The following is a 27,225-nucleotide window of genomic DNA, read 5'->3' on the forward strand; positions in this document are numbered from 1 at the left end:
TTTAAAATCATAGGATGTACAACAATTATATTCTTTCAATGGAAAACAGCTGGATTATGAAATTGGAATATGTACGTGAATATACAGCAGTGGTTCTCACACATTTAGCTCTGGGACCCACTTCTTAGAATGATAATCTGTGGGGACCCACCGGAAGTGATGTCATGATCGGAAGTGACGTCAAGCTGGACTATTTTTCACAATCCTAGGCTGCAATCCTACCCACACTTACCCAGGAATAAATCCCATTGACTATCATTGTCCAAAGAATATACATAGTAGCTTGTTAAAAGTACAAGTCTGTAACAGTTCCCCAAATGCAGTCACATACCATGGTAGCATCAAGCCTAATCTATTAAGAATATTGAAATGAATGGGGACCCACCTGAAATTGGCTCACGACCCACCAGTGGGTTCCGACCCACAGTTTGATAAACACTGTATAATATACAGTATTTGGATGGAAATCCTAAATAATGTATACTTCTGCATTGTCTACTCAATCTTACTCTCACTGTATTATTGCAAGCATGAAGCAGAACATTGTGCTTTCTAAAAATAGTTTTGCATAAAGCATTATGCAATGGGACCCCATGTGTTCTTCCAAGTATGCTTACCCATTCCCAAGACCCACAAAAAAGTGAACTACCACTTTTACCCCCTAGTAGCTTATGTTGCAAACTGAAATCTGCCTCCTACTTAGCTGAGGTCAATCAACTTAATGGCCCAATCCTATGCTGGCTAGTGCCAGTGGAAAGGGCACATACACTGTCACAACCATGCCATAAGGCATGTTGCGGTGTGGAGGCCAGCAGCAAGACAGGGAGGCCTGCGCCTGGTGGAGCAGAATGGGGGCAGGGGGTGGCCCAGGCCTTGGGGGGGGGGTAGAGGCAGCAGTAGCTGCTACCACCACATCATATTCCTCCCTCCCAGGCCTGAAAGCCTAACATGAAACAGCTTGGCTATGTGCCAACGATATTACTGGTGCAGATCTGAGCAGCCCCATAGATGCTACTGGGGCTTTACCCAGGGATAAGGGGACAAATGTCCCCTTCCTCTGAGGAGACCTCCAGTAGCCTCTATTTCAGAGCTAGATGCAGTGTATGCTGCACGAGCCCCACAGGATCATGGTGCAGGATTAAATTAGGATTGGGCTGCCTGTTTGTGTACAATCCCATGCTCAACAACAGTATACAAACTAAGGGCGCAATCCTAACCAGGTCCACTCAGAGTTAAGTCCTATTTTGTTCAATGGGGCTTACTCTCAGGAAAGTGTGGTTAGGATTGCAGCCTAAGTTTTGAGCTTTTCTAGCACCCCCAGCTCTCCCGTTTTGTTTAACTGTCCAAAATAGACCTTAGAAGAATTCTGGAAAACTCAAAGCCCGGGAACAATTTTGTGATACCTGTATTGAAACCAAATAAAGTATTGCTCTACTATAGGGTCAGCAACCTATAGCCCACTGGCTGGATCTGGCCTGCCAATCAAAGTCATCCAGACCGTGCATTGCTCAGAATGGGAGGCAAAGTCTCCAGCTATATTTGCCACATGCCATTCAGGGCATGGTAGAGCTGCGCTGTGCAGCACATGGATTCCCTGAGCCTGGGCAGGTGGCTCTTTCCAGCACAAGGAAATCTGGCCAAAGGTTTCCCTTCCAAACAGAGCTCTGTGCAACTGCTACCAGGAGCACAGCAATGATGTGATCATTGAACATATGGCCGCTTTGCCTGAAAAAATTGCCAATCCCTACTCTACTATGATTATTTCTAATGGATTAAGTGTCACCTACAACTTCTCATCTACAATATCCCTTTAAAATGAACTTTCCCCATAGCTCAAAACATTGCTATTCTCAGACCAGTAAATTTTGAAAAATGCCTATTTCCATGACAATGTACCTACATTTGTGTGCATCAGTATACAAACCCAGACACAAATCAAGGATTGCTCACATGTCCTTTGGAAGTCAAGCCTAACCTTAAAGTTTCATGTGAATTCAAGTTCTGAATTGGGTTTCAACAAGCTATAAATTAAATTTGAAAGTGTAACCCTCACATCCATCTGCATATCTATGTACATTAGAGTGGTAGCTTAACATATTGTCAAATACAGCTTAGTTCCTGAAGTCTACACAAGAAGTCATTGAAACAAAGCTTAACATATGATATTATTTTATTTTGCATCAAATATGGCTTATACTTTCAACCTCATACACCACCATAACTTTTCTTTAGAAATGTCAGTCCAAAATAGCAATAAAAACATAAAAATAGTAATAAAACAACTGAACTGGAATTCCAAAACCACTTCAATAACATGGTCCATTGATCATCTTCACTGTGCTCCTTACGCAAGGATTTACAAAATCCTTACACAAGCTACCAGACAATTGTTTTATCTGTTCATGTCCTAGGAAAGCACATTACTTCTTTTTATTTTGCCCTGTCAAGGTCATCAGACTGATCCACAACACCCCAGCTTCATTTCAGTCAGGGAAAGTGAGTACTACAGTTATTACTGCAAAGTTTTCACCCCCCCTTTGTACTTAATTAATCACCTCCCCAAGTCTCTGAGGACCCAAGGCCACTGTCAAACTAGAGGCAAAAGGCTATGCAAGTTCCACACTAGAGGCCAAGACGGCTTCCTCTGCATCTGGGGTTTTTGCAAGTTGGAGCTCTGGGCCTTCTGCCATCTTATCGTGAAGTGATGGGCAGGCGATGATTGTAATTTTCTGTATTTTCTCTTTGACATTTATGCCAATAAAGGTTTTTCAAAAAGGTAAGTCAAGGCCACACACAGTTTATCAATGGCTGAGTAAGAATTAGCCATGCAGCCCTGAGAATTCCTGAAAAGACAGTGTGTGCAGGGGGGAGGGTAATTTGTGGGGAAAGCATCTGAGGTCCCTGAAATGACCAAACCAGGACCAGCCAGGGTCCCCTGACCCCATAAGGCTCACTTCTTTTTTCTCTTGCCGCTCATGCTGCCTGGGCGGCCCTGCTTCTTCCCTCTGTGGGCTGCCCCTTTGCTGGCACCACCGGGTCGCTGCTGCCGCCGAGCCCTCTTGCCCCGCTGCCCGCGCTTCCTGCCCTTGGCTCCAGCAGCCTCCCGCTCCTCTTCGCGGAGCTGCCTGTTGACAGCGCGGGTGAGGTCCAGGGGCGGCTTCTTCCGGCCCAGGCTTCGGGCCAGCTCCAGGTGCCGCTTCTTCTCTCCTTCCAGGTCCCCCAGCACCGGCCCAAAGCGGCGCTTCTTGCCGCGGGCGCCGCTGCTGGGCAGGGCAGGCGACTCCTTGGGCAGTCGCGGCTGGAAGCGGCCGTGGGAGGCGGTGGAGAGGCGGGCCAGGGAGGTGACACGGCCCAGCTCAGCCCGGTCCTGGTGGCCCGTCGGGTGCAGCTCAGCGCTGTGGGCCCGCGCCAGGTTCCGTAGGCGGCTGAGCTCGTTGCGCGCCACCCGCTCACGCTTCTCCTGACGCCGCTTGGCGAACTGGTCCTCGAGGGGGTCGGCCGTGTCCGGCACCTCCAGCAGCCACTGGCGGGAAGGGTCCCCGCCGGCGCGGCGATAGCCCCAGCGCCTCCGCCACTCCTTGGCCGCCTCGTCCCACACCAGCGTGCCCCGCTTCTTGCGCGTGGGCCGGATGCCCTTCAGCCGCGCGAACTGCTCCCAGCGCGTGGGGGGCCGCGGCCTGGGCAGGGGCTTCTCCCGGGGCAGGCGCGTCGACGGCTCCGGCAGCTGCGCCACCACCGGCCCGGCCCCGCTCTCGGCCCGCTCCGCCGGCAGCCCCCACAGCCGCCCCACCAGCAGCTGCGTGTTGTCGCGGGCCAGGGCGCGCAGGAGCGCCTCGCGCTCAGGGGAGGGCCCCGTCAGCACGGCGCGCGCCACGGGGCTCCCGTCCATTCCCAGCAGGTGGCCCAGGTCCAGCTCCAGCTCCTTCTGCACCGTCACGCCGCGCCGCGTCTCCGCCTCGCGCTCCTCGGCGCGCGCCAGCAGCTCCTCCACCGAGGGGGTCGCCATTTCGCGTCAGCGGGACTTCCTCGCTGCAGCTCTGTCCGCACGTGCCAGAAACGGACGAGGCCGGCTGCTGAAACAAAGAGCAGCCCTCGCAGAGGTCGAAGAAACCACTTCCGGTGTGTCGCCTGCTGTCTCTTCCGCTCTATACACCACAATAGGCGGCGGGACTCATCTGAACTACAACTCCCACCAGGCAATGCTTTCCCCCAACGATTTGTGGAAATGATCCCCTGCCTGTGCTGTGCCGATGGCGCGCGGAATCCTGGGAGGTGTAGTACCTGACTTGGGATGAGGCGTGGAGTGCGTTTAGCCGTCCAGAGGGGTTCGAATGTTGGAAGCCGAGTGTTGCAGGGAGAGCTGCAGACGGAGCAATAGAACTACTGCGCATGCAGCTGGAGTGCTGTGCAGCACCACCAATATAGTGTTAGGAAGTGGTTATGTGGGTGGGGGGTGCAATTCAGTAAAATGCACATGGACCTGATCATGTTCTGTGCCTGGTCTGGTTCCAGCCATAGAGGGAAGTGTGTGGCTGCATGGGCGGTGCTGCTCCTTCCAACTCAGCATGAATACAATCAGACAAAACTGCAGTTCCTCCTAGTGCAGTTATGTGCATTGGAAATGCAACCAAGGATTTCAGCAGTGCTCCCCAAGCTTTAGGAGTGCGTGGACCACTGAGGCAGAAATTGGGACTGCACGTGGCTGAGGGTGGTCTGGTATCCACCCTCTCTGCTGGTCCATCACCCAAGCGCTCCCCCACGGACTAGCCACAAGGATGGGGAAAGGCCCACCCCACAGCTACAGCTGACACTTCAGTGGCTATAGCTGTGGGCAGTCCGTTCTCTGCCTTCCTTGGGGATCAGTAGGAGACACTGGAAGTGATCAAAGGTGAATGTTTTTCCTGAGACCTTGTGGACCACTTCTCAGGTGGTGTCACACGGATGACATGGACCACAGGTTGGGAACCAGTGGATTACAGGATGCTTGGGACAACTCTGGAAATCACAGTCGGTTCTTTTTATATGCAAATTCGCTACCTGCAAGTTCGTTTATCCATGAGGGGCAGAATTGCTACTTTCTCTCATTATCCGCGCCTCTGTTCTTGTTATCAACTATGCCAGGCCATGTGAACCCCAGCCCAAAGGCCAAATTCAGTCTTTGGGCAGATCCGCCCACCCAGTAAGCAGACCATTTTGTTCCGTCTGGACATCACATGAAGTCTCCCTCAATTGGGGTTGGGGCGCTCTGGGCAGTCACATCTGCCTGGATGTCCTGTTGCGTGGCCTTTTGGGACACAGGGCAGATGATGCAACTGCCCAGAGCATCCCTGTCCCCTGAATGAGGAGGACTTTGTATGGCGCCTGGGTGGAATGCTTGAATGCAGTCTGGACAGGGACCACATTCTGAGCGCATAGCGGTAATGAGTTTGAGCTTTGCTGCACTTTGCAGAGACCTTCTGAAGGTTGCAGAGACCTTTAGAGTGGTACCTGTGACCAGCATGGAGCCCTTTAAAATGGCAGGTGGAAACTTCTGAAGGTCCCTGCAGCCTGTGAAAGGTCTCCGCAGCATTCTGAGAAATTTTGGCTCTTCCTGTTTGTCATGAATATGTGCAGTTCGGGCCTAGTAGCATTGCAAAGCCTGAACCAAAGTAACCCAGTAACATAGAAGTGGCTTGCATCCTAGCTGCAAGGAATTTACAACTCAATGGATGGTGACAAGGTGGTGCCTCTGTAGACTGCAAGGCGCCCATCAGAGTAGAATGCAGATGTAGACCTCCAATGGGAGGGGGGAACTAAGAGGATAGCTTTCAACCTCACTTTGGGAAGATTCTGTCCTCAAGGGTTTCTGATTGGACAGTTTAAAATGAGTAGAGTCACCCCATCCTGGTAGCCTGTGAAGTATAAAAAACAAAGCCCAAAGGGGTGTCTTTGTCTTTGGTCTTTGTCTCTTGGTGAGATAGGTGGTGGGTCCTGCCCCACCAGGACCATGTGGCCTCATAGGTAACTGAGGATCTACAAAAGAAGCTGACCCAGGTGAGAGTTAGGAAATAATAGAGATAGCCAGTTAGCTTTATTATTTTATGCTGATATGTTTCCTAGAAGTTTTTATGCCTCTAGCATTTGCTGCCTTTTGTAACTTTTTGTAACCCTATGTACTTAATAAAGTAAAAATCCTTTTACCATGTTGGTTCATTGTCTGTTGGGGACAAAGTTTCAGAATCCTGCCTAGCCGTTCAGCAAGCTACCAAATCCTCATTGTGGACTAGTAACTTGAGGACTGAGACTTTAAGTAAAGAAAGTGCTCAGTGCCTACAAGGGATATAGTTAAGCCTAGAGGGTCTCAGTGTCCCTGGACTGAGGCACTGGCACATACAGGGTGGTGGCAGTTCTACCGAACAGGGGTTCTTGAGGCTCTAGGGTTCAGGAATCAAGAACTCTGAGCACCCAAAACGCTGGGAGTGTAAGACAAGTGTACAACACTGTTGCACTCTGCTGGCTTCCTGAGTGTCTCTGGTGGATTCTTCTGATGGCAGGGAAGGTACCCCTTCCCCCCTATCGTTCCCTTTGTATCTAACCCCAATAGGATCAATGGTTCATTATCTGTGAATTCACTATCCACCAGGGTTTCCAGGAACCAAACCCTAATGGATAATGAGAACTGACTGTATTTGCAACTCCTCTGTACATGATTGCTGTTCAGAATTTATTTTGAAACTGATCAGAAGGAGGTTGCTCTGTTTAAATCCAGTTCTGTTGGTGGTACAATACTGTTAATTACCACAAGATGGTACTGTACTTTGACTAATATTTTGTCCTTTCTTTGTGCAGATTATGTGTTCAACTAGAATAGAGGACCCAACTAATTTTTAAGAAGGTTACTGGTGGAATGGAATTACATTGGATCTTGTGGTTGGTTATAAGGGACTTTGTATATAATGAAGTTAATTGCAGTGATGGCTTGTAATATGTTAATATTCCATTTTTGGCCCCAAGTGGCCAGGTTTTGGGTTGTATGCCAGAGATACCCTCAGTCTCGTGTTTGATCTTGGAAGTCTTTTCTGAAATAAATCATAGTATTGGAAGGATTTGTAAAAAGGCAGAATGTAGAAGGTCTGTTGAGGTGGCTGGGGTTTCTGTGCAATGCAAGCAACAAGTGAGGGAGGGAGGTTGTGTGGATGAGGGAGGTGTTGGTAGCCTATGTCCCTTTTGTTTCTTCTTGCTTGCAACTCAGCAGTATCAGCCTGATGGGTGAGAGTGACTTCTGCATAGAAGTTGCTATGCATCTTTACTCTTCCCTGAAAAGCACTGAGTGGTTTCTGACATGAGAAGTCTGCAAGAGGAGCCTGGGTTGCTGCAGACTGGACTGGAAGCAATGGAAGGTTTCAGATTACCATGCAATTGTTGATTCACTGCAGAACACCTGGTACAGTCTTAATATGGGGGAGCAGTATTTATGAATGCTATGAGCACCCTCTGCAACCTGTGTGTTGCACGCATAGCGCAATATTGTAGCTTGTAGGACCATTGCATATGGAAACACTTGTGTGAGTGTATTTCAGCAATGACTTCTATCATAATGGGTTACATAGTCTCCTCCCTGGAGTTAAAATCCATGCTGTAGTAACAAGAGTTTCTTCTGTATATTTGAGACCTATTTTACATATGGAGAAGAGCTGGCTGTATTGTTTTCTAACTTGTGGATCACCACCCAGATACAATGAATGCAGCCTTAATCTAACTTGGCCAATGAAAAATGCTTCATCTAGAAGTGTCTGAACTATTTCTGGTTTGGGCTGTGATTATGCCAGTGCTGTGGGGACACGATGATCGATGATGCAGCAGGCAGATGTATTGGTACCATTATTTAGGTCCAGAGATGCCAAATGCTGCAGCCTTGAAACTCATGAATCATCTTGTTGCAGATAATATTGAACTACAGCTTTCACGTTGCTATAGATTCATGCCCCCCTATTATAGTATAGTATTTTAGTTCACTGCTTTTCTCTAGTACCTAGAAAGGTACTCTACATCTTTATCTCTGCATGGTAGTTGTCATAGTTACAAAGTAGTTCAGACCTTAGTTATTTCTACATTTGTAAAAAGTAAATCAGTATTGATCACAATATTTGAATCTATATTTGAATTACTTTTTTTGAAGTAATTTTGATTTCAAAATCTGACAAAGCTGGAGTATACCAAGGTGTGTATTCAGCTCTTACAGCCCAATCCTACCTAACTCCCTGTGCACCATTGCAGTGTTGCCAATAAGGTATATGCTGCATCCCACGGGGGAGTTTTGGCCTCAGGAGGCCTCCTTGGGATAAGGAAACATTTGTTGCTTGCCCTGGGGTAAGCCCATGCCTGGCTGCTGGATTTACTTGGACCTATACCAGTGATATTTCTGGTGCAAATCTTTGTGGACTAGTGAAGGTGAATCAGGCCTAGGAAGGGGTCAGGATTTGGCAGGGCACTTTTGCCACTGAACCTGCTCCCTTCCCAGGTGCAATCTGCCCTCCTTCCTGCCCCATTCCGCCCCCTCCCCACCTCTTTCTTGTCCCTGGTGCAGCCTTACTTCAGGCAGTGGGTATCCCCACTCCATCACCATGCAGACCTGGCCGTGGCCTAGTATGACTGGCCCGTTAGTCTAGTTCAACTCTTTAAATGGAAGCCAATCAACAACTAACTCTAAAGGCAGCCCACTCATATTTTGGAAATCCTATTCTGAGCAGTATAGGATGTGGCGTATACCCTTGAATTCTGATGCAACAACAGCTGCACCAGTGAGGATGAAGACCCCTCTGGCAATTATGAAGCCCTGCCTTCATAGCCCCAGTTCCATCAGCAAAGGTGCCATAAATGCTGGCACACTGCTACACTGTTGTAGCTGGTATAAACCCCAAAACAGCATGTTTTCTGCATGTCTCCTATGGTGACTGAGTGGTTAGAGTGAAGCCCTGTGAATTTGTCTGTGTGGGTTCCAGACCTACTTCCTGTTTTGTCCCTGCCATTGGTGTTTCTGACCAGTCATGCAAAAGGTTCTAGCAGTCACCTTGGTTGGGTTTAAACCTTTCTTGCCTGACTTCCAGCTGGGGTCTCTGTGTAGTGGGATACCAGCATCCTGGCTTGCCTGGCTGTTTTCTTTCTTGGTCTGTGGCACTTGAAAAAGTATTTCTTGGATGGGGAGGGGTTAATGGGGCCTTGAACTCTGAGTGATTGGGATTCCTGGTAGTTCTCTGTTTTTGTCTCCTTGCTGTATATGAGCCCAATCCTATCCAACTTCCAACATTGTTGCAACTGTGCCAACAGGGTGTGCACTGCATCCTGTGGTGGGGAGACAGTCACGAAGGCAAGGGAATGTTTGTTCCCGTACCTTGGGGTTGTATTGCGGCTGCATCAGTGCTGGAAAGTTGGATAGGATTGGGCCCATAATCTCTTTCCTACACTCTGCTTATACTACATTTATAATAATTTAAATGGGAGGATTGTATCCTCGGTGACTTACAGAGGACTTGAAGAAGAGGGGGCTATTTTTAATCACGGAAGGTATCCTGGAGACAACGGAAGTCTTGTTAGCACTGTTCTGTATCTCTGCTCTGTTGGACATTCAGCACAAAGTGGATGTCAGTGTGCAGGAGCTCTGTGTGCAGTGTGCAGGACTTTTGCTTGGTCCCAGAATCAGCCTTGCCTGGATTCAGCCATGCACTTTGCATCTGTGTTTATCTTCAGGCCCATGTTGTGGAACTATAGGATTTATTTAACCAACCCTCTGTGCATGGATTTTTCTGAATGATTACAGAGTGGGAGCTAGGTGGGTCTGTCTTGGCAGATGGGTCTATTAAAGTGGGTCTGTTGCAGTAAACAGCCACCTCTGAGCAGTAATTAACCTTGTTTCTCAAACAGGAGACAAGGAGGACTCCTTTAGCCAACCTCAAAGGACAGGATGTGGAAGGGTTTCTAAGGAGAAGGCATTCCCTCTTGAAGTGCTGTTCCTTTGCTTGCCCTATCACCCTTTTCCAAATGAACCACAGCGTGAACTAAAATATATTATATTAACATCTTGATGGTTAATTACAAAAAATTTTTATTCCCAGTAAGTGTACTACACTTGACCTGTTGAGTCTATGCACATAGATAATTTAACTCCATTCAAGGTGAACACTTGGGTTCAAGTGAACCCAAAGAGCATATCATGTCTTTCCATGCAGCTCTGCCCCTTCTCCCCTCTTCCTCCACCAAATAATCTGAATATATGCCTCTGAAAAGTAGAAAAAAAGAAGAGGGAAGCCAAATGGAAAAGTACTTTTAAGAGAGACTGTAAAAGGACAAGGAGGGAAGAAGGAGGAGAATAACATCTAGAATGAATGATTTGGATGATTGCATTTCCTTCACTCCAATTTAGTCAAGCTGTGCAAAACCGCCCTGACTAGAGCACATTCTTATTATGTTTGTGCTGATTAGTTAAATTGGTTCAGGAGCAAATTGTGGATATTCAGAAGTCTTGTGAGACAGTCTTACTCACAGTACTACAATGGGAAAATTACCTAGCATGAAGAAGCAGTAGACCTAGTGCTGGGCAAATGGGGCAAATGCGCCTCTAGGATCACGCGGGAAGCCTCCCTGAAGCACAGTTTTCTGGAGGTGCAGTTTAAGGCCATGGGCAAGCCTTACAAAGCTTCTCCAGTCAGTTCTAAGGTCCCGCGAGGCTTCATCACACTACATAGGAGGTGGCTTTGTGTGTGCTGAGGTGGTGGTGGCATCTTTACCGGGGAAGGGAGGCAGCTTTGCAGACCTTTGCCCTGGGAGCAGGGAGAGGGAGATCTGCCACTGACATGAAGTCTATATCATCTGTAAATTAAGGTTCTACACAAGCATCTGTTTGGAAAGGAAAATTAATGAATAGTATCATGCAACATTTTCTCTTCAAATCTTAGTTTCAGAGACAGAAACATTATTGATCTATATTTATAGTCCATATTAACTCAACTAACCCATCATCAGTGCTGTAATACAAACCCCAAGTGGTTTCAATCAAAAACTGGCTGAAGCTTCTGAGAAGTTTTCTACTGACTCAAACTGCAAAGCTTATCCTGGAACAAACCTTATCAGTAGATGGAGACAAGGTCACGATAACTATTTTCAGAGCATTCTCATCTGAAAATCTAGGATCAAAGTAGACAAATGTTGCTATATTTCTGTCTGAAGCCATTTCTGCCCAATATTGCGTATATACCACAGGAATCAAATGTGTACACCTGTGGGCTGGGCAGAAATGAGTTAATAATAATAATAATAATAATAATTATTAAATAATGGGGCCCTGATCCAGAGTGGGATTGTGACATGGGCAATTGGAAGATCCAGGTTCAAATCCTTGCTCGGCCATGAAACTTCCTGGATGACCTTGTGCCAGTCACTATATTTCAGCCTTACCTACCTCACAGGGTTGTTGTGGGGACAAAAGAATGGGAGGAACTATGTACACCAACCCTGATATCCTTAGAGGAAGGGTGGAAAATAAACATGAAAAACAAAAATAATAAAATCATTGTTTTCAACTCTTTTCTCCATATTGTTTGTCTTTACTAACTTTCCCTAAATGTACTCTTTGTCCTGGCAGAGAAGCTGCTCTTTATTTGCACCCAGTGTATTTTTCTCCTGACACAAATAGCAATTTCAAGGGGGTAAAGGGGATTTCCATCAGGTAAATGGTGTGGGGGAAAAAAGTTAACCCTACACAAACCATGGCCCTAATCTACATCAGGAGGCCTATAACCAATGTTTAGGGAAAAAATTAAAAGATTGAGACAAGGTCACGCATTTTTTGTCAAATCTATGTTGACCCTTAGTTAACAGAATTGTTTCCTTCAGTTCAGAGATAAGTAATGTAATCCTGTGTTATGTGCTATCTTTTTTATTTGAAGTTTTGCTCAAGTAAATATTTGATACAATCTCAAATGTCTCTTTTCTGTGAATCAGTCCAATGTGTTAAGTGGGGGAGGTAGATCTTAATTCATTGATTGGTACAGCGCATACCTTGTTAGGTCCCAGATTCAATCTGTGGCATTTCCAGTTAAAAGGATCTTAAGAAGGAGAGCTGGAAGGACATATCAACTTTTCTCACAAGGGGAGCCCTCAGTGGACTTGAGCCACATATTGGCTTCTGCCCACATGGTAGTTAACATCATTCAGGTACAGCTCCCATTCCCTATCATCTCATGGAAAAGTGACTGGAGATTTTTTTAAAGGGTACTTTCTCAAAGGCTAGAAGTGATCTCACATTGACCCAAGTTGGTGACAATGTCCTGCCACATGTATTAATTAACAGCAAATTCTTTTAGAAGCAGAATCTGGCACAAGCTCTCTCTAGGGAGCTAATAGCAATTAATGCAGTATTTTGCTTCAGCAAATGCTTTTTTACTGCTAAACAGATCTCAAAAGAAAGTTGATATGTCAAATCCTTTTCAGTTTTTTTCAGATTAAATGGATCTCATTTTCATACACTGAGCATTCTCTTCCCAATTTAAATTAAGCTTTTTAAGTATTTCCGGAATGATTACATAGCATTACATATGTATGTGTGTGATTCAGCTGGTGGAAGGGCTGAATAGATAAAAGTACTGGATGAAGGTTGAAGGTTTTCATGATATGGATTCAAGCCCAACTGCTACCAAATTAAAATTTTTATTAGTGTGGGAAAACCTACTTTGCTAATTGTATGTTTGCTCCAATGTATGATCATGCTAGAGGTAATTTTGCCAGTTTTACTTTGCTAAAAATATTATGCTAAACATTACTGAAACATTCTATAGTATTTTTGGGCACTAATTACACAGGCCAACACACATTTTGCTTCCTTAAACATTACACCAATTCCTGGGTATATTTGGGGTGCTGATTCAAAAAATGGCATCCGTTTTGCCCTATCCATCTAGTTTTGGAGATATAATATAGCCTTGTTAGTGAATGATTCAGGTAGCTTCCTCATGAGGAATGCCATTTTTTGAATCGGCACCCCAAATTCATATCAAACCACCATAAAGTTTGGAAAAAACTTTTCTGACCCTCAATTTTGTAGGCCTGTGTTATGTGTACTTCACCAGAAAAATCCAATATTTGGAAAACAAATTGTATATATGACATAAGTACAAAGTAGCAAGCCAAGAGCTCTTAATGGGGGGGGGGGTGACTTCCTTGCTTTCAGCATACACTGACTTTTGATTAGTCACTTGATCAAACACAAATCAGAAAATGGTGAGATAAGTCATCTTTTTGCAGAATGCAGAATTATAATATAGAGGCACAGGAATTTGGACTATGTTGTTAAATGAGAGAAACCTGTTCTTTACATTGATATGATTGTGTCAAGTAACAGATCTGCATGTATAATGCTTGCAGTTTTGACTTCTGTGTTGTAATCTGAAATTTTTTGAATGACAAAAGTTCAGTTTTTAATTGATACCAATGTTTGAGTAATACAAAAAGGTTTGTCTGACCTTATGTGCTTGTATGAAGGTCCATGTGTACCACATGCTTCAGTGTGGTACTGAAGTAGACTCCTTGTGCAGAATGAAGATGTGAATGCAGCGCTTTCTTCAAAATGAAGTAAACGGGGCAACTGTAGTAGAAAGTGGATGCTTGTATTCTGATAATAAGTTTCTTATTGTTTCTCAAAAGAATTGTTTTAATTGAAATAAAATCAATTACATTCTTTATTATAGTTAGTGAATTTCAAAGGTGGCAGTTAATTGATAGCTAATTACAAAGATCTTGTAGTGTCATTCTCAGTTATTCTACTGCCAGTTAATTGGTGATTTTACTACTTATATATAATGTAATTAAATTCAAGGTGGTCAAATAACCCCAGAGTGTATACTTCTTTACAGGTTTGCTCCTCTTTCCCTCACCCCACATAACTTGGAGCAATATATGTCTGTAGAAAGGCCGGGGGGGGGGGGAGGGAGGAAGCCAAATGGAAAAGATCTTTAACAGAAAATGTGAAAGGGAATTCCCAGGAAGGAATTGTCATCTGTAGAAATATATCACACAACAAATGCATTTTACAGATGTATTAACAGGCTACCATTAATGATGCTAAAGAACACCAATGCCAGGGTCTCGCAATGTCAGTCGTCTGATGATCTCACCACTTAGATGTTATGGTTGATTATTGCTGATGGTCGCTGTTCACAAGAAGCAGGTGTCTTCGTGGCTGTTGGTTTGTTATGTTGTCAGTTTCCCAAGGCAGTCCAGAAACCTGGGGTTATTTTCTCTTGTAGTGGCACGTGGTCGTGATACGCACATACCCTATTGAACATATGTCACAATTGTTAATTATTTTAAAAATAGGTTTACTAACTCATAAAGTGACATTGCATGACCACCTATTGCACAGTGGTTACTTTAGAACATATTGTGTGATGGCTATTATTACATGGATAACTTTTCACTTGTAGCATATTGGTCACACAGTAAACTGAGTGTTATCCTCTCTTGTTCCCAGGTCCCCCAAATTTCTGAATGGTTATGGGAAAGCCGTAGCAGGTTTTGCTGTGTGCTGGAAGCTACAGTCACCAGGTCTCCTCTGTGTTACAGCTGCTCTTCAGGATGTTTTAAAGATGTTGCCATGAAGTAAGTTAACTTGTGATTTCATCCATATACAAATCCAAGGAAATATGTGGGCCTAATCCCAAAGTCATAATCTTGTCTAAATGTACATATTTGTAGGAATGTCATATGAAGCACTGGGTTTCTTTGGTCATATCTCTTTTACTGTCTCGCCCTAAGCATGTGGTGGAGTCTGTAGCCCCTTCTAGGTATAATGTGTTCAAGAGGAGAGGGCAAGAGGTTTACACAGTGCTCTTTTAATAAAGGAACTCTGCAGAATTTGAACATCCAATTGTGCTTGGATGGTAGGTTCCAAACTAACAACATGGTAGCGTTGGTGGTCCTGTTATAGCAAACCTGGTCTAAGATGCCTGTGGTGAGTCTGCATCAGACATTCCATGCTTGGGATTTTGTGTGTGTGTGTGTGTGTGTGTGTGTGTGTGTGTGTGTGTGTGTGTGTGTTCTTTAATTCTAAAACAGGATGTAGCAGTCCCTGCAAAGGTACACATGAAGTAGTCAAGTGTAAGGAGAATCCTCCCAGGCCTTTGCAGGCCATGGAGTGTTATACTACAGTTTTCCACATTGACTATGCAGATGAGCAGTGAACAAGTAGAGGCTGAGTATGGGTGCTACGTGGGTTCCCCATCTTCAGTTTGTGCTAGAGATGGATCACTGTAAGGGGGGAGGAGAGAGAGCGAAGGAGAGAGCGCATGCTGTTTCTGATTCACTCAGGGGCAGTACAAGCTCATCTGACACCCACCCCCAGTTCTGGTGTTGTTACTGTGACTTTAAGTACTGCATAACAGACCCAACATTCAAAAGCATTCTAGGCATTTCTTTGATTAGGACAGCTGAGTAGAAGCTATATGACATAAAGTCACAGCTTTGCAACAAGTGGAATTAATGGTGACATTATGGAGGGCAGATCATTGTAAGTAGGTCTGAACCCTGTAATGAACCATGATAGAAGCATTTCTGCCACCACTGAAAATAAGGTTTGATTACAAGGCAAAAGTTTCAATGATAAAAGCTGCTGTGGAGCTTCCGTGTTCTACAGCAGCATAGTATTTTGAAAGAAGCATTGTTTTCTTTGAACCTTGATGTTCTAGAATATCCGTTCTCCCACCAAGCTCTGATATTATGGAATAAGATCACCTTTCAAATAGGGTTTATATGCCTTTAAACAAGATGCACTTACAATTTATGCGGTATTGGTAACAAAAATGCAAGAATAATCTGATTTGGGAATAAAGTTACTACTGTGTAAAATACTATACACAGAAATGTATAGTATTTCTGTGGACTGTGTAAAAGACAGTGAGGTGACAATTACAGTTTGTCTGCTTTTCCTTAAAATGCATACTGTACATCCATTTTTTCACCACTTTAACTGAGAATATCCTCGGCATCACCTGGCAGGACAAAGTTCCAAACAACACAGTCCTGGAACGTGCTGGAATCCCTAGCATGTATTCACTGCTGAAACAGAGACGCCTGCGTTGGCTTGGTCATGTTGTGAGAATGGATGATGGCCGGATCCCAAAGGATCTCCTCTATGGAGAACTCGTGCAAGGAAAGCGCCCTACAGGTAGACCACAGCTGCGATACAAGGACATCTGCAAGAGGGATCTGAAGGCCTTAGGGATGGACCTCAACAAGTGGGAAACCGTGGCCTCTGAGCGGCCCGCTTGGAGGCAGGCTGTGCAGCATGGCCTTTCCCAGTTTGAAGAGACACTTTGCCAACAGTCTGAGGCTAAGAGGCAAAGAAGGAAGGCCCATAGCCAGGGAGACAGACCAGGGACAGACTGCACTTGCTCCCGGTGTGGAAGGGATTGTCACTCCCGGATTGGCCTTTTCAGCCACACTAGATGCTGTGCCAGAACCACCTTTCAGAGCGCGATACCATAGTCTTTCGAGACTGAAGCTTGCCAATATATATATATATATATATAATATATAACTGAGAATAGCTCCACAGTTGCCAATTCATATTAAAGTAATGAAATTTAGTATCAAGCATGTTGTTACCATTCTTACTGATTAGTTTCTTCCCACACTTCTTCTTCTTTTTGCCTCTTCTTTTCTTACGCCGAGAACTTCGACCCCTAGAATGGCAGTTGCAACGCCTTCTGGCCATTTCGACTTGAGTTTGATAGTATTAAGTCCCTAAGGCAGAGGGTTCCATGATCTGCAGCTTGAGCTAAGGTAGCCTGTTTACTTCCTGGAGCTTGTGAGGGCAAATATGGTGGGTTTTGTGATGTAATAAGAGACTTGGCTGCTATCCTATTTGTCAGCACCTGAGGGCACCAGCTGTTAAGTCACAATTACCATAAGATCATGGCAGTGATAATTTATAATGCTGAAGATGATCTTTCCTCCTTATGAGCCTTTAAATATGTTTCAGCTTTTACTTTCAGAAGATCCCTACTGCTCACCTAATTCTAGAGTGAGTGCTGTTTGTGCTACCCATTGACTATGTTTTGATTTCTCTGAGTAATGGGCAAGAGAAAATTCAAGGCAGGATGGTTCCAACCAAGCAAACGTTTAGGATTGGGCTACCAATGACAGCTCCTTGCATTGCCAGGGTGGGATTAGAATAAGAGAAACATCACGTTGACATCTGTGCAATATGGGTGCAGGGTCAAAATAGGATTGGGCTGTTAGTCCCCTGCACTCATTTTAAAACAACAAAAATAACTGCACCAGTTTGAAATGGGTATCTGTGACAGCTGATGTGGAGGGTTATGAGTGAGTACCTGCTGTCTCAACTAACCCATAACAGTGTAGTTGGTTTAAGAGCACATTTATCTTTTGGTATGTGCATGAACACTCTTGAAAACCAAGTTGGTGACCAGCCTCTTTAAGCCATGAGTCACCATTGCATTTGCCAGCATTTAGGAGCATTGTTGGCTCCTGTATAAATGAGTAAGAGTGGATTCAGAGGATTTGTTTGTGTGTGCATCATATGGCAGGCTTTTGCATTCAGTTTATTATGGGCTTCCACTTGCATCCTGATCTTATACATTGTTGTTTCCACTTTTCATATGTGCTCAGACCATGGTTGATACAAGTTATGCCAGCTTCAGAAATCAAGGCAGCTGAACTCCTTTTGGCCATCATTCTCTCATCTGGTATTAAACCATTTAGGATTCACATGGCTCCCCTGCTTGCGGTGAGGGGAAAGAGCCTCCTCATAGGGAAAAAGGATTCGTCCAAAACACTTATTTATAGAATCGTAGGTGGCTGTGTTAATACATTAGAAAAAAAAATCCACAATCCAAGTTCAGGTAATGCTTTATTTAGGCCTTGAGTCAACCCCTAAAAGGTGTGAGAAGGTTTCAATATACACACAGGCAAGGGCGGTGTGACCAGGAGCGTCACCCAGTGCTGATACCACAGCTGCCACTTCTGCCATGGTGCTGTTAAAAAAAAAAAAAAAAAGAGCTGAGCAAGAAGTGAGTGAGAAGTGGATCACCTCCCTCTTTCCCATGCTTCTCATGCAGTTTCGTCAAACCCAGAAGTGTGAGACTTCTGGTTTCATTTAAAGCAGGGGTTCCTAAAGTGTGCCCTAGGGTGTCAAGGCACACTCACAAGGGTACTGCATTGGGGGAATGGAGCACCCTGCAGATATCAGCAGATACCCCCTTTCCCTAGCCTTACTGTAAATACCACAGATCCACCACTCCGACTCCCTCCAAATGCTGCTATTTACTGGTGGCACAGGGTTGGCCAACCTCTGAGAGGAAGGGAGTGAAACAACTGGAAGAAATGAGCCATAACCATGTATTTTGCACTGTAACCTTGTCAGTGACTTTGAGTCCCTGGTTTGGTGGAGAAAGGAGGCATGCATTTCCATATAAATACATGAGTTAAATAACCCTTACTTGGATGAAATGGGTTATGGTGCTTGAAGTCAATGTATTTTACATTGGGTTGTGGATCAGCCTTTTGTCCACTTAACAATGGTTTCAAAAAGGGATGGAGGAAGGCTCAAATAGCCTGTTAGCTGTTTTTTTTCCCTTTAGAGAGAGTTTTCACAGGAGTGTGCATGATGCAGGCACAAGCCTTTTGAGTCAGACATGGGTAACAGTATTTCTCAGGGTGATGTGGTGACTATTAGTTACTATTACTAAATACTGCTTTTCAACCACAAATTTCCGAAAGCACTTACGTAGCAAAATGAATAAATGGTTCCCTGTCCCAAAAGGGCTCACAATCTGAAAACAAGGCAGAAGTAACACCAGCAAATGACCACTAGAGAAGATGCTGTGCAGGGGTGATAAGGGACAGTTGCTCTCCTTTTGCACAGGCCCCAGTGACATGACAAGGAGTCAAGCCATTCATTTGCACCATGATTCATAGCACTTCTGTGCAGAATTGTTATTCTACTGGCAGGTAGGATGTGGCACCAACTAGCTTATTTCTCTGCCACTGTTTCTGAAAGGATGTAGCTCTGTCATACTCCAGGTTTTGTTGTTTTCATTGTTCCTGACAGAATGTTTGAGGAGAGTTGGAGAAGTCAAAAGGGATAGCTTAGCAAGGTGACAGCTCTAATTATGAATATTTTTGAGCCATCTGAATGTGTTCGCTTTTATTATCTTATTTCCTATCAATGACTGCATTGAAGCCACTTGCCTCATTTTTCAAATTAAGGCTTCCTCAAGCAAGTGTTTTGACTCAGAATAACTGATGCTCTCTCTGTCTCTGTACATTTTAATCTGTGAACAGGGGAAATCCATCAACCAATTCAGAGAATTTGAAATAGTTCAGTCCTCAAAGACTGATCTCTTCCCATGTCTTCTCTCCTTCCACCCTACGCCTCTCCTGGCTTGTTACCTGAAAATCCCCTTTTTCCTTTTAAGTTGTGATTCTATATCTGGTTATAGGCCAAACTTCTCATAGGCCCAATTTCCAAAAACCCTGGTAAAAGTCACAAGTTTACACAACCTCCACCTCTCCATGCACACAGCAACAAAGACTTTAGCAACAAAGACTTTAGCAATGAAGTCTAAAGAGTAAATCTTTGCTTAAGTGTCTCCTATAGTTGTATTGTTTAAATCAATCACTGCGTATTGTAAGTTTCCCCAGCCAGGGAAGCCAGCCATTAGACCCATTGAATTTTGCTGATATGCTGATAAGGGACATCCTGACCCCGAACACCCTGGTGGGTGGCAGTTCTCCCTCAGCACAGCGCCCAGCCTATTTCAGTCACAAACAAAATTCTTTTAAGAGAGGGCTTCGCCTCATGCTAGCTCTCTCTGACTCTTCCCCCAAGGCAGAAGGTCCTCCTCCCAGGACTCTTCCCCCCCATCCATCTGCTCCTCAGGACAGGTAACTATCTTGCATTCTGGAACTCTTTTCCCTCTTTCTTTCCCACCTATTTCTCCCCTTCTCTCCCCATCTTTAAGTAGCAACGGGGTTTAGCAGACCAGGGACCCCTAAAATCCTTCCCTACAAATTTCCCTTTTCCTAATTTCCTCGGATGCACCAAATACATGTCACATGCAACCACCATAAGCTAGGTACACTTTTCAAGTACTAGAACCAAGAAATGTGCAGTATGTTTACCTTTGTGCTTTATAATAAAATTATAATCTTTTATTAGAAGTCATCTTTCTCCCAGTCTCCTCCTTGAGCTAAAAAAAGGGAATTTCTCTGCATTATGCCGTCTTGTTATCTAGCCTGTGATCCTGAAGTTCCAAAAAGGGTAGTATACTAATTCCCCTATTGAATGATAAGCTCCTGCAATTCAAAATGCACCACTAGGCCTCTGAATCTGCCTTCCACTGGGGCAAGTAATTACCACAGGAGTGGAATTAAGGGGGTTATCATTATGTGAATACATTGTCAGGCCTCAAAGGGCTGATCTAAAATAATTCAACAAAATCACATGGTGTTCAGTTATTTTAACCAATTTCTGCCCAGCCCACAGGTATACACATTTGGTCCTTGTTGCATATTTGCAATGTAACTTGGGCGGGAATGACTTAAAGACTGTGAGCAGGAAAGGGATTGGTTTTTTTTGAATAGTGCCCTGTGTTTCAAACAAACAAACAAACAACAACACCCAAGAACCCTCTCAGGAACAGCATCAATATTAAATGAAAGGAAAAAAAAGTCTACAGAACATGTAGCTTGATTCTGACTTGCAGAGAAATACTAACTTTTAGCTGGAGCACTTAAGTCCTAGTGTAATCTCCTCAAGAATATTTCCAAGAAAAAGAATTTTCCATGTTGCCAGCTTCCACATTTTCACTATGAACACAAACAGCATCAAAGTGAACCCGCCTTATTTGAGTTCACAAATATTTGACTTTACAACTCTTAATAATCTTGGGCAAGTATTCAAGGGTTCTGTGATCCCAGTGGTATAAAAAAATCTCACCCCATGCAAACAGAGCTTCGCATGTGTCCCATTTTAGATGACTGCATGTCTGCTTGAATTTACCAGACAAAATGGTGAGCCTTGGCTAATTGAAATAATAACCTCAGGCATCCTAACTGTTGCTCATTGGAGTGTAAATGAGCTTAGCATGTATGTGTCCTTTTCTCAAAAGGTTAAAGAGGGTCAAAAATAAATGGAGCCCATGACCTTTCTGGAGTTTCCCTCAGCATAGGAAGACCTGCTTTGCTTGAGAGCGATCCTCTTCTCATTTCTTTAGCCCTTTACACAAGTTTTTCTTCTGTACTTACTTGATTTGCTGATTTCTTGACATAATTGATTTGGCAGATGACTCTTGATTACTGCACACAAGATGGCCTTGCTCCTCATGTACAAAAGTGAAAGATTCATATTTCAAATGTCATTTTGGAACCACTTTGTCACACCCATGGAAAGAACTCATCTTATGTCTACTAGGGCTGGCCCATCTATGACTCCAATTAGTTGCATCAGGCTGCAAATTGGTGGGCTGTGTTCATCTGTATCTGCCTACTTGCCTTCACTGCTCTTCTTTCTCCATCCATTCTATGGATGGAGAAAGAAGTGGGAGATATAGAGGAAGAAGAAATGTGGAAGGGAGAAGAGTGCTGAGCTAGAACATTGGAAGAGCAAAGGCTAGCATATCATCAGGTAAAGGGGGGGGGGAGAGACAGTATTTGGCTTGCTGTATCAGGAGGTCTTGAGCCGGCCCTGAAGTCTACATACCATGCCTGGCAATCATCCCAACTGTGAGATAGCTTTCATTTGCATCTTTTTAGATTGTGAGCCCTTTTGGGACAGGGAGCCATTTAGTTATTTGATTTTTCACTGTAAACCGCTTTGTGAACTTTAGTTGAAAAGCGGTATATAAATACTGTTAATAATAATAAATAATAGCTAGAGTGGATGTTCAACCCATTTCAGCAGGAACCTTTCTGTCCAGCACCTGGCACACTATTGGCACTGATTAATTTTTAAATAGAAGCTGTAGTTAAGAAACTATCTTTTTGCTGTTTTAATAAATGATGTGGAGAAAACTGGTTGGCAACCTTCAGTCTCAAAAGACTATGGTATAAGCCTACAGCACCTGGTATTCCCCAGCAGTCTCCCATCCAAGTACTAACCAGGACTGACTCTGCTTAGCTTCCAAGATCAGACATGATTGGGCATCTGCAGGGTGGAGAAAGGAGATATAGGAATTTTAGATTACAAGCCACCATCTGTCTACAGGGGGCACGCCCATTGACTTTAACAGGCCTGTTGAGGCATAAAGTTGATAATTGTAGATTTACTTGATTACAGGTGCAAGTTAGAACCAGTTATGTCAATGGAAATATTCTTATTGAATTCATATAGATGCACTGCAATCATATGCATACTTACTTGGAAATGCATTCCACTGAAATAAATTGGATTTTTTTCCCCAAATGTGTTTAGAGTAGATATGTACATTCTACAACATTAATCCAAGTTTCAAGGTTTTAATTACAGTACTGTTAGATGCTCACTGCCTTGGTAGTGTTCACTGTCCCAGTGTTCATCACTCCAGATGGCCTGTACAGTCCTATAGCCAGAGACACTCCACTTCTGCTCAGACCGATGTCTGTTGGTGGGTGGAAATATTTTGTGGGATGAAGCACCCTGAGCCAAGCTAAATTGAATTTCATCCCCTGCTGGCCATTGGCCCAACATGGCAGAATGTACAAAACAGCTAATGAACAAGCAAATTATTTGCGTTTGGTCTCTGTCTGTGTGATCAAGAAATCGTTGAATAAACATCATTCAAATTATGCAGGTTAAGCCCACGGGCTTACAGTTGTATGTGTGCAAACCCTTTTGGACATTATGCTGAATATGCTATAGGGGGCAGGGTCAGTGACCACAGGTGAGTGAAGTTCTGTTCCCCTCTCTGGTGCATCAGGGCAAAAGTCTGAATAGACTAGGAAGTGCAGGAAAAAAGTAAACAAAAGTGTAATTAACTGTTTAACGTGGTGACAGTGGTATTCTGGTTTATGGCAGAAGTTACATGTAGATTCCATAGAAGAGAAGCACTATGCTTTCATTGCCATATGTCCAGTTGGAGGATAGCATATTGGATTTTGTCTTATATTGAGCAATGGTTGCTGATGAATTTTTCTGTTACTGATTGTCATGCAAGACCAGAATTTAATAAGCATCGGATAGTGTACCACATTATTAAAACTTAACATTTACCTTGCTGAAACACATGTCTGTTTCCAGCCTACATGATTCAAAGTCTATTTATAGATCAACTTTCACTCTCAAACCTGCCCTGCAAGATGAAAACAGCCAAGAACTTGAGTGGCACTTCTGTTTAAAATCATTTTATGCACGCCTCTGTTTGTTGTTTGAAGAACCTCTGCATATATTCATGATAATTTCATGTGTGAAGTGAGGTGTGAAAGGCAACAGCCTGCAAATTCTGTTTTACAAAGACTTGGTTTGGCCACAGTATGAAAACCACTGTTAGAATTCAAATTAGATTAAAATCTGCCTCCAGTTTTTATAATGGTGTAGGGCTACATCGTTAGTGAATTTCTGCTACATTTTCCTATATGAAAATGTTCTTAAAATAACTGAATAGGATGTTGTAGGTTATCCATAGCTTCAATAGTTGTGTAGGAGGTGACAACAAAAAGTGCCGGCTGAATTTTGATATTAAATTTGGATGATGTGAATCATCAACAATTACAATCACTTTTTCAAAACTATATTTAGGCTAAAGTTTGCAGTAGACTTGCACTAACTGCATGTGTGTGTAGGAGACAAGAAACTCACCCTGGTTTAACCCAGAACAATCTTTCCCTCAGACATTTTGAGTGTTGGCCATAATGGCCAAGGTTTGGTCAGCTTGACATGATTGACTTCCATTTGAAAAATACCCAAACCCACTTGGGAGTTAGGAAAAACTAGCTCCTTTACTTGGGTTGTATATTGTCTATCTGCCTGCCCTTCTGTAAGTTCCAATTCAAATGCTAGCAGTTTGTCACTAAGCAGAAAAGCGATTTCAGTTCAAGTGAATGACATATATTGCATGCTTGGGTCTTATCAACTTAGGGATCTGGAGGTAGAGGCATGAACTTGTTACCAATTAGGGGGACGGATGAGGTTTTAAAAAGAGAGAGGATTGAGAGCTTTTTCTCTTGCTCTTAATATTTGATTTACCTGAGGCCATAGAAGAGACAGGTGTTACTGCCGATCCTGAAGAGCAGGGGGACCACGCAGTCAGAACCATTTGGGACAATGAAAAAACTTGAAATAAAGAACTTTCAGAACATGCATGCAAGTCTTGAGTCTTGCTTGGTGCTTCTGCCTAATCCAAGCAACAAGAGAAGGCATTCACCTAAATAACCCTTTATTATGCTATTTTTGTCTGCTTCTTCACTATAATAAAAGTTGTATTTAATGTGTCATGATTTTATCTAATGCACTGCATCTATGTTTAATGAGACAGACTGCTGAGGTTGCATGGTTCTGGAAGGGGGCATCCTACCCAGATTACCCAGAAGCAGTAGTTCCTTCCTATGACTTGTCTTTTATTTTGGAGAGTAACTTGTTAGTGGAAGTTGTGGAAAGATCATCCTTGCTCACAGGCTAAAACACCGTACGGGTTTGAACCTAGCACATTAATCTTGTACAAATGTACTCAGGAGTCAAAAGGCGGTAAAAGGAGGTTAAAATTATCCCTTACAACTTCTGTATAGGGGACACATTGCTACACAAAGTAATATATCTGCACAACCTCATAATGAATTATGCTGCTTAAGCGGAAGAAGAATGGGACGCAAAGGATCATTAGAGCTTAATATATGAATCATTCATTAACACAACATTAGAATTAGACACTCACCTGGCTACTGGCAGTGAAAAACAACCACCCTGAATATTGATGCAGCGATCAGAGCATATCCTAGCAAGAAAACTTTTTATTATTACCATTTATTTAGAATATTTATATACCACTTTTCATAGGATACCATAATGGCTATCTGCATTAGTATTAGGTACTTGATACCACAGAGCAAAAGAGGGAGAAAGGCAGGCTTTGCATACAGAAGGTCTCAGTTTCAATCCCTGGCATCTCCAGAAAGGGCAGAGCAAGATTCCTCTTTGAAACCCCCAGAGAACCTCTGCCAGTCATCTTTGGCAATACTGAGCTGGATGGACCCATGGTCAGACTTCAGCTTCCTAAGTTGCTGTGATCTAAGCATGTTGTGTGGTGCTGCCTCCTGATGCAATTGTATACAGAGCAGTAGAACACTGAAGGCATTTATTCAAGTAACTTCTGAATGGAGTGCAATTGCAACCAAACTCATTTGCTTAGCCTTAATTTTGTGGTGGTTCTTGTTATTTAGCTTGATATTGATTGATCCGTGCATGTTAAGAAAAAGTGAGCAAATTTATATCCCATTGATTCAGTGAAATAAAAATCTGTCTCAAGTTCTCAAGATTTAATTAGGGTTGCACCGAGTGGGTGGATATAAATATTACTTACAGGTCAACAGCTTCATGAGAAAGCTACTGAGGCATTTCATTCTGTCTGTGATGGCTGTGCTTCAAACATTCGCATTGGAAGTTTTCAACACTTGGTCACAGCTTCTGGCACAATCTGATGCCTCCACTGGGCCTGAAGAACAGAGTGATGAGATGTAAAAGCACCACATGCTGTTTTTGGTCCACTCTGCCCCCTGCCCAGATGGGATTCTGAAGGGATAGCAGGAGATGAGCTCCAGGTGATGTCACATGACATCTGCAGGAATCTAAACACTACCCAGCACTATAAATACTGTTGTTGTTAATAATAATAATACAATATATTCTTCATTAAAATCTCCAGAACATATTTTATATCACTCATTGCATCTAAAGCAGCTTCTTTATTCAAATCGTGATCCAAATGGATCTTCATCTTTCTCTTTTTGTTGCTCCTCTCAGAACCCACTTGATCAGGGATTTCAGAAATTCACCTCTTCCGTTACTAAGCATTATGCCACTTGTCATGTGTAAACCAGTGGAGAGGCCTGCCTTTGCAAAAACAAAGAAACAAATAATAAAAACAGGTAATCAGGAGGTTAGGACTGTTCGTTGCCTTCTTGAAGATCATTTTGCTTTTTGCCTTTCACTTTCTTCATATACTCCAAACCTCCTTAGTTTCCCCTCTGTTTGCCACCAACTCTAAGGCTGCAATTCTATACTGAGAGTAAGTTCCATTAAAAACAGTGGGATTTACTAGTAAATATGTATAGGATTGCATTGTACATTTTTTTTACTTCTACCCCCTCCTTTATTTTGATACTTCTTTGCTTAGCCTTCTGCCATCAAACCAAAATCCTCTTTGTGTATTAGTCTCTCTCTCTCTCTCTGAGAAAGAGAGAATGCACTCCAGAGGAGAAAAGTAGGAATTCTATCTCTGTTACTACCATGCAAAACAGTGAAAATTACAATCCATTTGAAAACTCACCTTGCTATCAGTTGCAGGATCTATCCCCCTTAAACCAAATCCAAACATTTCTTGTCCCTTTCTCCCTCTTCATTTTAATTCTTTCTATGTGTTTCATTGCTCTCTTTATTAAAGAACATTAGCAAAATATTTAAAAGAAAGATAATGGAAAATGATGGTGCTAATAGCAACTATTGAAATAATGCATGTCAATGCATTTCGGTTAAGACTAAAGAAATCCCCAAGGTTATTTTAAACTGTAGTCTTGTTTATATGAATTACAGCAAAAATATGCATGAGCAGTAGCTTTGCATCTGCCGATATGTCACTTTAGCTGTGCTGCTGCTTGTACCATCAGGAGGAAGCAAAACCAATAAAAAAACCAGATCTTCTTCCCCAAAACTACTTTTATCCCACCCTACCCTGTGAAACTCACCTTGGTGCCCAGCCAGAGAAGTTAGCTTATTGAAATGCACCAAGTGCAAATATAAGGAGGCAATGAAGAATTATCTCCATTACCTCTTTATCAATAGAGATGACACAATGGAGTTGCCTTTAAAAAAAAGATCAAATAGACCATGATTTATTCATTAGCTCCATTTATCAATGAGGGCAAAGAATGGTGAAGATTGTAAAATGATGTCTATTGATCCACCTCTTCTCTGATGATGTCACAGTTGTAACTTCTGACAGCAAAAAAGTTAAAAATAGGAGGGCACCAATCGTTAGTGCGCATTTT

At 43.3% G+C, this 27,225-nt stretch overlaps 2 protein-coding genes across 2 annotated transcripts in view; one reads left to right on the forward strand and one right to left on the reverse strand.

Annotated features, from left to right (window-relative positions):
• Positions 1 to 2,152: 2,152 nt before the first annotated feature.
• Positions 2,153 to 4,106, reverse strand: RRS1 (ribosome biogenesis regulator 1 homolog). The gene has a single exon (XM_066625721.1). It carries the CDS (start codon positions 4,004 to 4,006, stop codon positions 2,951 to 2,953), a length of 1,056 nt encoding a protein of 351 aa, XP_066481818.1. The 5' UTR covers positions 4,007 to 4,106; the 3' UTR covers positions 2,153 to 2,950.
• Positions 4,107 to 4,209: 103 nt separating this feature from the next.
• CRH (corticotropin releasing hormone) overlaps positions 4,210 to 27,225 on the forward strand; it is a 70,500-nt gene continuing 47,484 nt past the window's right edge. The window contains exons 1-2 of the mRNA XM_066626398.1: positions 4,210 to 4,272; positions 14,501 to 14,628. The gene's annotated coding sequence lies outside the window, so the exon portion shown is untranslated. The remainder of the gene's footprint in view (positions 4,273 to 14,500; positions 14,629 to 27,225) is intronic.

This window comes from Tiliqua scincoides, chromosome 4 (assembly GCF_035046505.1).
Source record: "Tiliqua scincoides isolate rTilSci1 chromosome 4, rTilSci1.hap2, whole genome shotgun sequence".
Classification (NCBI taxonomy): domain Eukaryota; kingdom Metazoa; phylum Chordata; class Lepidosauria; order Squamata; family Scincidae; genus Tiliqua; species Tiliqua scincoides.

What these genes read in the sequence shown, in the direction of transcription:
- RRS1 (XM_066625721.1), bottom strand. Translation starts at nt 4,006, where the DNA reads ATGGCGACCCCCTCGGTGGAGGAGCTGCTGGCGCGCGCCGAGGAGCGC.